Source organism: Leucopleurus acutus, assembly GCF_964270905.1.
Source record: "Leucopleurus acutus genome assembly, chromosome: 3".
In the NCBI taxonomy this organism is placed as follows: domain Eukaryota; kingdom Metazoa; phylum Chordata; class Mammalia; order Artiodactyla; family Delphinidae; genus Leucopleurus; species Leucopleurus acutus.
Window position 1 is genome coordinate 119904043 of NC_139145.1, and position 11887 is coordinate 119915929.

The window sequence follows — 11887 nt, forward strand, 5'->3', positions numbered from 1 at the left end:
TTAAATATATATTGAGCAACTACTACATTCCATACATTTCAAGTGCTCCTTATACAGTGGTGAGCAAAAATTTCCTTCTTACGATCTAAGATGAATATAGGCATTTAAAACAAACACACGAATATAAAATGATGACTATAATGATCACTACAAAGACGTCTTCTATGAAAAGCCTGTATGGTAGTGAGTTTTTGTTTGTATTTTAAACTTGTTAGGAAAGCCTTCTTCCTTAAGGAAATATTTCCTGAGTTAATATTTGAAGCATGAATAGGAATTAACAGACTGAAGAGAGGAAGAACAATCCAAAAAGAGAAAATGACATGTGCAAAAGTCCTGTGGCAGAAAGAACATGCTGAGCAGAAAGGGGCTGGAAGAAGCTAGGAAGATAGTGTAGCTGCCACAGAGAGAATTGTAGGGTGAGATGAGATTGCAGAAGGTAGGTTATGCTAAGCTGTTTCATCTACATTCTAAAAATAGTGAGAAGCCACTGAAAAGTTTTAAGCAGAAGGGGTGGCATGATCAGATTTGTGTATCTGGGCTGTAACATGGGTAGGAGGTTGGATCAGGGCCAGGGTGGTTATGGTCAGAGCACGTAGGAGGCTATCATGGTCGTCTGAGTAAGAGTAATGGTAGTGTGGGGACCAGAATGTGGTGGAGTTACAAAGTAGCCGATGACCGTATCTAGGAGGCAAAGAGCATGATGAGGAAGGAAGTAGATGTGGAGGCAGGGAGGTGGGGGTGAAGTCTGACCTCCTCAGTTTCTGCCTGGGGTATCTGGACAAAAGGGTTACCATGTGTTTGCAAAGACTTCTTTTGATGAGGAAGATCATTAATTTGGCTCTGAATATGTTGCATTTTGAGATACCTTTGAGACAGTCAAGAGATTTCACAAGGGAAATTGGCATCTTAATGGAAAAATCTGGACTGGAGATGTAATTTACAAATCCACGTGTAAGTGTCTGCAGACGAGCCACAGGCCAAAAGGAGAGTCAGGAATGTGTTGGAACAAACACCGTGGGAGGAGGTGGTCTGCATGTAGAACACTCCTCAGAGGGTAGGTGAGACGAGGACTTTTATGAAATGCGTTGAACTTAGTGGTGTGAGGGCCATAGAGTAATGGAGCAGGAAACCAAATTGGAGTGGATTGTGGAGTGAGTCCGAGGTGCAGAAAGGAGACAGTGAGCATCAGCGGTGTTTTGAGATGTCTGGCTGTGAAGGGGAGTGGAGGGAGGAAGGAGAGAAGGAGGGTTTGCTTTGTATTAATGGGAGAAGCTGAAGCATAAAATGAGAAAACCTTGAGGACGTTGGTAAAATAGCTCCTGATTTAGTCCATAATAGCACATAGAGTAGAAGGTAAAGGCTTGGAAGAGACCTGATACTTTATGTTAACACATAACTAGCCTTTCATCTAAGCAGCAGTGGTTGTATTTTTCCCAATCATCCAAAAAATCTCTAACACATCCATTTGCTTTCATTCATCTTTGTAAAAGTGCTTTTGGAAGAATCACCATTGCAGCACCATCACCACCCCTGCTCAGTTCTAGCACAGCAAGGATGCTGCTCATTTGGCTTTTAGCCCCTGTTGCACCCTGATACTATAGGTCATGTTTTTCCCTAAAGAAAAGAAAAAATGCTTCTAAGCCTCCTTCTTAATTTTTCCCTGGGCCCCTTTTCATGCAGTTTTTGTGGGGGAAAACCAAATCTCCAAGGGATTTGCTTTCGCAAGTGAAATGACCTGGTCCTTCATTACCAACTCTCTTGCTTATGTGTGCTGCAGAAGCCCCTGAGGAGGCTTTGCTTTCCTCCCAAGGTCTTTGCTTGTTTCAAAAGTTTAGAAAAACCTTAAGAAATTGCACTTGCATTGCACGAAGGTCATTCCCAATAAAGAGGTTTGGGTGGCCCTTAACACCTGGGGTACCCCACTTATATACCTGGCTGCAATTGTAGCTTGCACACTTCGTTCATTTTCTGACCAGCACAGGGACTCCTGAGCTTTGCGTTCTGTATTTCCAAGCTGGAACAAAGGCTCAGGCCGCTGTGTGCTCCTACTGCACCAGCACCGAGAAGATCACAGCCCTTGTCTGGGGAGTTGCCAAGGCTTTCCTCAGGCCTGCCTTTACAGTGAGTCCCCCGTCCCTGCTGTTGCTAGTCTGCAGCAGCCTTAGCAGTGCTTGTACTTTGCCCCTTCTTTTCCCGTGTCTCATAAGGCTTCAATTTTATTGAAGTGTAATTTTGTACCCTGGGTTGAAACAAATGATTGCCAAGTGTTTCTGATTGCCTAATTGATTTTTGAGAGGCGTAAATCTATCTAAAGGCAGCCTAATAGTTATATTTATTTGAACACTGTGAAGTAGAAGGAGTCTTATTGCTGAATTGTTTAAAATTCAAAAAGCTAGCTCTGTCATTTCATAGCAGTGTGAGTACAGGGCTAACAGCATGGGTAATCTTTGTTGATTGTCTCGAGGCAATGCTGGTCCAGAGTGTACGCTTTATTTTTATTTTGTTTTGCTTTTCTGATCGTAAAAGGAACTCTTACTCACTGCCCCAAATTTGGAAAGTAATGAAAAGTACAAAGAAGAAAACCAAAATTGCTTGTAATTTCACTGCCCAGAAATCTGTTAACATATTGGGCATTTCTGTTCTGTATTTTTCATTAAACATAAATATCTTTTCTTTCCAAAATTAGAATTATAATGTACCTTTAGTTTTGTTATTTTGCTTCTTTTACTTAATGTTATAACATGTTCTTTTTTCCTCTGTGTCATTAAAAATCACATTTTTGCGTACAAAATGCATTTATGCATTGCTTGGCTGCACCATGATCTGGTATATTCTGTTGCAGTGGGAAGAGGAGAGGAACTTTGGTGCATCGCTGTTACTCCCAGGCCTAAAGCAGAAGAATTCGGTGGGGTTGAGTTCCCAGTTGTACGGCTATGCGCTTCTTGGTAAGCTGGAGGTCCTTACAAACATTGTTCTTCATGGATAGAACTGATGCATTCTTTTACTTCATAATAAAATTATAATTTGATTTAAATTTGCGAGTGAAATTCCAATACAGCTTTCATTTTTAGACGTAAAACTAGACTTTGATGGCCTTACAGTTATGACCTAAGACAATAAAGTGGGTTCTAAAACCTCCCACCACTGGCAAGGTGAGAATTAGTTCTGATGGCTCTCGATTATGTTTAGTGGTGATCAGTGTGAGGAAGGGATAAAGAAAGGAAAGTTCTGACCCTCTTTTGGGAGAACTGGCCAGTAGGATCTTTCCCATTATTAACAAAGATCTTTCTGTCTCTTAAACCTAAAGTCCAGGAGGAAAGAAATTAAGAGTTGGAGTTGAACACATATCCTTGGTATTGTTTTCAGGTGTGAGGGAAGAGAAACTCAGAGAGCACATCCAGCAGCACTTGGGAAAGCAGAGAGGGGCTCACTGGTGCAATGTGGCTGTGCCACACACAGGACAGCTAGCTCTGCTTTAGACCCCGGCTTGCATGAGAATCAGACAGTCAGGAGGGCAAAGCCTTCTGAGGAGCAGCCTCGGCACTTGGGTTGTGTGGAATCTGGGCAAATAACATCCACCCTAAATGTGCATAAAATGTGTCCCGATTTACACAGGTTTATTAAATGCATGTTATTTCATTATCCTTGCAGTCTCTCTCCTAAGTAGGTAGGCATTTGAGAAAGTCCCTTCTGATCATACATTGTGTCTGCTTACCTTTGTTTTCTGAAAATCATCTAAGTTATAGCAGTTTGACTGCTTTTGGAGTTGATCTTCACCAATAAAATGTAGTGTGGCATTCTCAGATGCTGATTCTGATAGAAACTGACTCAGAGAGAGGAGTTCATCAGGCTGGTGATCAGACTAACAAAAGAGTTGACCACTCTTTTTAAAAATCATTTTCTCTTTACTTACCATCTACTTTTGATATTGATTTACACGTTTTTGGCCTTTGCCTTCAGATGAGCACTCAGGATTGTTACACTGCATGAATTGGCCGGGAAGTTGTCAAGGCTAAGAAAATGTACTTTGTTGTTCCTGTTGCTAAGCAGAGGCCCGGGTGTTTTGGGTCTGGGAGCATCAGATCCAAAGCCCTTTGCTCTCACTGTGTCCTGTGCTGCGCAGCCTCATTCACCTCTGACAGAAGCAGCTTCCCAGAACGTGACTGCAGCCAGCCCCAAGCATCTTACAGACCTAAAATTAGCTGTCACCTGATGAGCTTTGTCTATTTATGTTCCACTACAGCTTTCCCAAATCCTCCTTCCCGGGAAAGATAAGTGAAGGTAGATTTAAGACCTGGCAGCTCAAGGTGACTTTGGTCATTAGTGCAGAAGTTTCTGTTCCCCAGGAGTCCAGAGACAGCCCCTGTCCTCACTCGGGGACCTTGCTGCCAGCCATGTTTTAAGCTCCAGTTGTGATTGTTTGAGGTACCAAGAGAAACATTCATGTCCTGAGACCCAAAAGGATGAATGAGGACTATACGATTTAAGTACTGATGAACCTCAAATAAAGGAAAGGAGAGCAAAGTGAGATTTTTTTTTTCTTTTTTTTTTTCATAAAAATTCATAAATTTTTTTTGTTTGTTTCATGGGGTGTTTTGGAGCATTTTGAAAAATGTCAAACATTTCCTGGCAGGGGAAGTTGTCAGACGTTGAGAAGATTTCCACTGTAAAAAAGTTGTGGAATTTCTTTTTCAGAGGAAGATTTTGTTCTTGAAACAAAACTAGTATTTCAGTTGTTTGACTTGTTTTGTCAGGGTAGTTCCACTTAGAGGCAGATATAACAACCTCTGTAGGGACTTCCCTGGTGGTCCAGTGGGTAAGACTCCACACTCCCAATGCAAGGGGCCTGGGTTCGATCCCTGGTCAGGGAACTAGATCCCACATGCATGCCACAACTAAGAAGTCCGCATGCCGCAACTAAAGATCCCACGTGCCACAACTAAGACCCGGCATAGCCAAATTAAAATAAATAAATAAAAAATAAATAGCAACGTCTGTAAATTTCCCTCAACCCTTTGATTCATATATCCTCATGATAATCTCCAGTAGTCCAAATGAAAAAGAGGAAAAATAAGTTCACATGACTTTATACTGAAAGGTATATACATAGAATTTTACATTTTTCATCATACATCCAAAGTGTCCCCATTCACTGGGTGGGATGAGGCTCTTGGTATAGGTTTGAAACGATCCTTCTCTATTTCTAGAGCTGCCAGGTAAGTATTCGCTTGTGCCTTCAAGTCCTCCGTCTCAGACATAGTGGGAAGCCACAGCTGAGCCTTCTTCATTGTTCTTTTTGGCCACAGGGAAGGTGGAATTGCAGCAAGGGCTGCGGGCTGTGTACCATAACATGCCCCTGCTGTGGCAGCCAGGGTACCTCAACAGAGCCCTTCAAGTAATGGAGAAGGTGGCCTCCTCCCCAGAAGACGGAAAGCTGTGTAGAGAAGCGGTAAGTTCCCTGTCTCTAATTCAGTGGGATTTATCATCTCCTGTTACTCATAAGTCAAGCTTTGGATTTGTTTTCCTTGTCTCCCCCATGCCCCACTTTCTTTATCTCTATAGAATCGTGTACTTATTCAGGTGAAAAGGAGTGAAAAACCACAAACATTCTCAATGTTACTGACAAAAAGCACTAGAAAATAAGATTGATGTTGATTTTATAGTTCACTATCTGGGAGGAAGACCATTCCCCTTCCCTAAAATTCAAACTGAATTCTGTAAAATACTGTTTAATTCCGCCCGACCCCTAAAGTAAAACCTCAGTAGGAGCTTGAGAGGTTAAGATTTCATTTTTAATTTTTGGCATTTCTGTCTCCTCATTTAGTCCCCGGAGCCTAACTACCTGTCAGTTCTTTCCATCATACAAGCTCTCAAGAAATGAGTCTAGGGACTAGAGATGGCACTGTCTTCCATTAAACTATTCTGTGGTGAATGCATGATGCTGAGGAGATCTGGACCAAATGTTCCTTTCATAGTTCGAAGGCGTTCACTTTGCCTGGACTAGGACACTGTCCTCCCACCAGCCTCAAAGCTCATCCCTCTTGGTCACCTTGGGCTCTTGACACTACGAAGTTACTAGAGTGAGCTCAGGCTACAGGAAAGCACGCGACGAGCTTACACCCGATAGGGAGCCAACAGTGTTCGCTCCTGCCCAAGCAGCTGTTGTAGCCAGAGTGAGGCATAGAAGGACATCAGTTGTTTCATTAACAGGGTGTAAAAGTTAACTTTGAGCAGCTGCTTATTTGTTTTGCCTTGATGCTGATCACTAGGACTCACCTCATGGCTTCCGCGCAGTCACAGGATGCACAAGTCTGGTCCCTATGCTGGATCCTTATACTGGTGACTAGTGAGGCCTTATGTTCTCTGCCAGACATTTACCAAGTATACACATTTCTAAATACATTTTCATGTTTTAACCCTGCTGTAGTCAGTGCTGGTGATTGAAAACACAAAATTATACATAAATGCTTTGCCAGGGAAATACTCCTTCCAGTTGGAGACAGATTTGCGTTGTTTGTGTTCTGACTTCATAGGAATGTGATTCAGATGTCAGCAAGAGTGGGATATGTGTCACATATATGTATGTGTATATGTATATATATGTATATCCCACATACACATTTGGGTATAATGTATTAGTGGCATTCAAAAGCCTTGGAGTATTTTCTGGATTTTTGTTCTGAAGTGACATGGACAGAATTAATTGTTATCCATGCAGGTGCTAATGCTGGCCTTGAGGTTGTTTCTGTCCCATCTCTGATGATTAGGCCCTTTGAGGGTCGAGGGAGGTTGCCCCAAAATGAAAGTGGTAGGGGAGAGGGGTCAAAACAAAAAGAAACCTTCCGTTTTATAGTTTATTTACTTTCTAAGCCATAGAAATCACCTGTTACAATAAATTTCATGTATGCCTATCTGGTCTTTGTCAGCAGCTTATATAGATTGACTGATCCCTAATCTCTGGATACCCTATGAGCTAAAATTTTTCTCTGAAGAAGGTCCCTGCCTAGATTCAGAGGTTTTACCGTGCATTCAAAGTGGCCCATTTTGGTTCTGGTCTGTAGTGGTTTTTCTTTCCCTTCCTCCCAATTCCAAAGCAATTGAGGAAGAAAAACATGGAAGGGGTGGTACTTCAGTACCCATCAAGCATGATTCTTGGATTCTTACCTGGGTGATTAAAAGTGAAATCAAAAGCTGCTGTGTTGATTCACTTATACAAATAATTCTGAGCTTGCTTATTGTTCCATTTGTTTTGTACTAAGTGTTCATGCCATGGGACAGGGTGTTTCTAGTGTAAAATTATATAACCATTTCTGTTCCCTATAATTTGATAAGAGAACTCTTCTCGCAATATTTTAGATCCCAGGTTTCCCTTCCTTTCCCTTCTCCAGCCTCCCTTCCCAGTGCTTTCAGGGCCACGGGATGTTTAATCTCTGCCCCCCTTTCTGCTCTGCAGCTCGATGTGCTGGACAGAGCGCTGAAGGCGGCTCTGACCGCTCCGGCCCAGGGGTCTTCAGAGGACCAGCCCCAAGGAGGTGAGAAGACCCAGAGGTCAGAAGAACTGGTGGAGCAGCTGGATGTGGAGGAAACTGAACAGTCCAAGCTTCCCCGTTACCTGGAACGATTTGAGGTGAGTTGTAGCAGAATTGAGTCCCTCTCAGCTGTGCATTAAGCATGCTTCTCTGCCATGGTGATAGACCAGCAGTCCTTTCATGCATCAATGTCACACACAAAGGCATTAAAAACTGACATCAAAAATCACATTGTTGGGCTTCCCTGGTGGCGCAGTGGTTGAGAGTCCGCCTGCCGATGCAGGGGACACGGGTTCGTGCCCCGGTCCGGGAAGATCCCACATGCCGTGGAGCGGCTGGGCCCGTGAACCATGGCCGCTGAGCCTGCGCGTCCGAAGCCTGTGCTCCGCAACGGGAGAGGCCACAACAATGAGAGTCCCGCATACAGAAAAAAAAAAAAAAAAAATCACATTGTTATTGCTTCACACAGGAAGTGGTCTTAAAAGAAACAAATGGAATTTTTATGCTCCTTTTCATACTTGAGCGAATCGGTCACAGTTTTCCTAAGGCAGCATGTCATTATCCGCTACTCATCCCTGACGTCTGCCTGATGGGTGGGTAATAGTTTGCCTTCTCATAGCAAGCACCTGACTTCAGCCCTGGGTGAAGAGGATCTGGTCATTTCTCCATATTACATTGAACCTTCTTGATCACCAGAAACCCAGGTAGAAATCACAAAGCCTCATCTGAATATGATGAAGATGAAATGCAGGCATCTTCTCTTGCTCGGCTTTGTGGTGTGCACTAGGGCCATTGGAAATGCTCTCTGGACTACATGGATGGTGTAAACAGGTTTCTGCAGGTTTCAGGACAGCCCTGAGCACTCAAACTGCCTTTGGTAGCTTTCAACTCTACGTCCCAAAATGCTCTGTGATCAGAGTCAGGGAGGAAGAGCCATGTTCAGATTTTAAGCCCTTAGCCTCTTCCTTGCTGTGTTTCTCATCTATTTAGCAAAAAGCGGGGGGGAAAAAAAATTGCTGCCTGAAGGAGAATTCATTGTGTGAAGCAGAAAACGTTCCCATCCCTCCCAGCTGACCCACTGTGTCCTTTTGGTGCAGAGGGATGTATACTTTGCCAGAGTATTACATTGAAATCTTTGCAGTAATTATATTGAACCAGCTGTGGGAAATCTATTTCCCCTTGTTCTAAGGAGGATCCTAATACCTTTAGTAGCTGTTTTTCCCGGTACTTCTATAAGGTAATTGCTCAACTTCCCCTTTTTATAATTTAGAAACTGAAAAAGGAAGGTTAATCGATGTTTTCAGGGTACACGGAGAATTAGCAGCTAGGTTAAGAATTTACATACCTGTTCTTTCCTCTTAACTTTGCAGATTTAGACAAGCTAAAAAGCAAAAAATCTGCTTAGCCCCATAGATTATCATTTACCATGTTCTTATTGACCAAGGCTGCTCCACGACTCTTAAAAGTTACCACCTTTTTCTTATTGCTTATATATTTAATCTCGGAGAATAGAAATCTGTGCCAGCATTAAATTCTCAGCCCTCACTCTTCCACAATGCATTTTTTTTTTTAATTCACACAAAAAAAGACCAATATTTCTTGACTGCTAGTTGTGTGTTAGGCACTACTGTGTTTCCTTTACCCTTACCTGGGTGGTAGATACTGCTCTTCCTGTGTTACATGACACTAAGGTTGAGGGAACCTAGTCCATAAGTGACTGACTTTGGATTTGAACACAAATTTGAACACTTTGGATTTGCTGACTCAGAGTTGAGTCCTTATTCTGGTGTCCCAAGCTGTCTCCTTGGCCTCAAACCAGGTGGGAAGTGATATCAGAAAGAAAGAATTCTCATTTTACGCTTCCTTTTCTTCCTGGTGCCTGATTTTTATTAGTCCCAGGTAATCTTTTTGGGGCTCATTTTTGTGGCTGACCTGTCACACCAGACGTGTGGCCACTCCTGGAAGCCCGTGGATCCTTCCCACCTTCCAGCCCCTGCTGTTAGAGCAGGCCTCATCACCTATGCCAGTAAATTGCATTTGTTTTGTGGAACATGGGGTGTGTCATATATGCTAAGTCTGGGGCCATAAGTGGGTCTCTGATGATCTACATCTTGAAGCACTTAAGTAGATTAGTGTTTTTAGTACTCTACTTCTCCAGAAATACAATACTGACCAAATCGAGCTGCCGTTTCAGATGGAGCCTTAAGTAGTCAGGATGTCAAGGCTGACCTGCAGTGAAGCACAGCACGTGCAGGCTTATAATAGCGCAGGCACTCATGGGAGCTGTTTAGCATGCCGTTAGTAAGAAAGCGTTGACATGAATTCCATCTGTTGAAAGGAATACTGGTTAGGCAAACATGTATCCCAGTAATTCTAAAGGAAAAGCTATGGATGAACTTGCTCCATTTTATCAGCTGCTTCTGCCATTTTGTTTCCGTCTTAGGGTTCTTTGTTCTTGGAGTTTGCTGCTTGTTTGGTGCAGGTCAGAGTAGAAATGAAGGTTTCTTTTCCTGTGCAGTGTTTGTGGTCTAAAACAAGAAATTACACAGGGAGTCACAGCATATGGAGTTCCATTTACCGTTTGTGAGTGAAGGGGAAGAAATGACATGTGGTGCATCTTGCAGAATTGCTGGGCTGAAATTAAAAAAAAAAAAGCAAAAGCTAACAGTGCCTGGATGAAAGGCAGCATGACAGGCTCCCAATAAAGTACCTTCTCCTGTGAGCAGAATGTGTGGAGATTTTGTAAGTGACTTAACCTCTTCTCTTTTCCTCTTTGTATTCTTTACCTACCTGCCCCTCCCACATCTTCTTTTTTTTTTTTTTCTTTTTTTTTTTTTCCTTTGTTTCCAATAGGCCTTACATTCTAAGCTACACGCTCTGGGCAAAGTTGAGTCAGAAAGCCTTCTGACCCTGACCACCCAGCTTGTCAAGGAACAGCTCCCTACCTGTGAAGCAGAAGACATCGCTGCCTACGAGCAGAAGCTGCAGCAGTGGCATCTGGATTGGGTACATTTGATTCAGAGGGAAAAGGAGCAGAGGGAGAGGGCCAAGCAGGCGCAGGAGGCTCGAAGAGCAGCAGAGGCATCTGCCTAATTAGGGGCCACAGGAACTTCACAAGAGCCCATCTCAGGATCCACAGTGACCATGAGGGCAGCCTCAGTGTCCTGCATCCACCTTCTCCTGTTCTTAAAGCAGACCCCCTAAGGTACAGAAGCCACGCTGTTCACATGTCAAGCCATGTGACCACCCACCCGGATGCCAAGAAGACTGTGGAACCATGAAAGTGGCAAATGGTCAGACTGAAGCCACTAGCTAAATACCTTAAATAAGGGCTCTCGACGCTTATAGTGGAGTTCTTGGGGGACAGGGATCAATTTTGAAGACTGAAAATCCCTGATACCTAGCGATGGTGGTGGGAGAAGCCGTGAAGAATCTGGTCTCAAGCACAAGCTTTTGAATGGTCTCTGTGTCCCCAGCCGAGGCCACCTGCAGGTCCTGAGACCTTGTCCCCTAGTCTCCTCTCGCGTGCAAGCTCTCAGCCTGAGCTGGGTATGGGATGCCCGCACATCCCCACTTTCCCCTCCCAGACCTGAACTGGGAGAAGTGTTCAGTACAGGAGCAAACACAAGACCTACTGGCTCTCAAATTTCAGGGACCCCCGGTGGCATTTTTAGCATGTCAGGGCTTTTGAGGAGAGAGCTAGCCCTAGCTCTGAAGCTTCCGTGGCTTGACTACCCATCATGTTGTGGTAACTTTCTTACAAAGCATTGTCTCAGCCCCTCATCAAGTAGGTAAAGTGAGCCTTCTGTGTACACACATGAACACACATACAATTTGTGAACACAAGTTTCAGTTAGAAATTGGAGAAAATGAGAGATGGGATGGGGCTTGCAGTGCGTAGAAGACATGAATGATTGTAAAACTGTCAGGAGGTGGAAATTTTCTCTCTGGGGTTTCTCTGTGGAAGGGGTCAGTGGCCGCTCTTGCTTGCTGTGTAATTTTGCCCTTATGTGTAGTGGTGTACTTTTATGCAGGATTGTATCAAGAACCTGTGGAAATAAATGTTCTAGGATCATTTTGGTGTATTTTTCATCTTTGGGGGAAGGGAGGGAGAAGTAGGGAGTTTCATCGTCATTATAGTCACTATGATTTTGAGCAACATATTTTCAACCCTCCTTCTCCAGTAGACTGTGGCATTTGTAATAATAATAATAATCACTACAACCACTAACTTGTGTTCAGGACTCGCTGAGCTCCAGCAGCCCTATGAGTGAGCTACTATTACCCTATATTTGAATAAGGAAACTGAAACTAGGTAACTTATGTGGGGTCAGGCTCCCACTGCTTCTCACCCTGCA

The 11887-nt window shown here is 43.5% G+C and overlaps 1 protein-coding gene across 2 annotated transcripts in view; it reads left to right on the plus strand.

The window, feature by feature from the left end:
* The window catches only part of MRPS27 (mitochondrial ribosomal protein S27), a 91880-nt gene extending 80286 nt beyond the window's left edge, over positions 1 to 11594 (plus strand). For both annotated transcript variants that reach the window (XM_082835745.1, XM_082835746.1), the window contains exons 8-11: positions 2843 to 2945; positions 5307 to 5449; positions 7454 to 7627; positions 10383 to 11594. In XM_082835745.1, coding sequence (XP_082691871.1) covers positions 2843 to 2945; positions 5307 to 5449; positions 7454 to 7627; positions 10383 to 10622 — 660 coding nt within the window. In that variant the 3' untranslated portion in view covers positions 10623 to 11594. The remainder of the gene's footprint in view (positions 1 to 2842; positions 2946 to 5306; positions 5450 to 7453; positions 7628 to 10382) is intronic.
* The last annotated feature ends 293 nt before the right edge of the window (positions 11595 to 11887 follow it).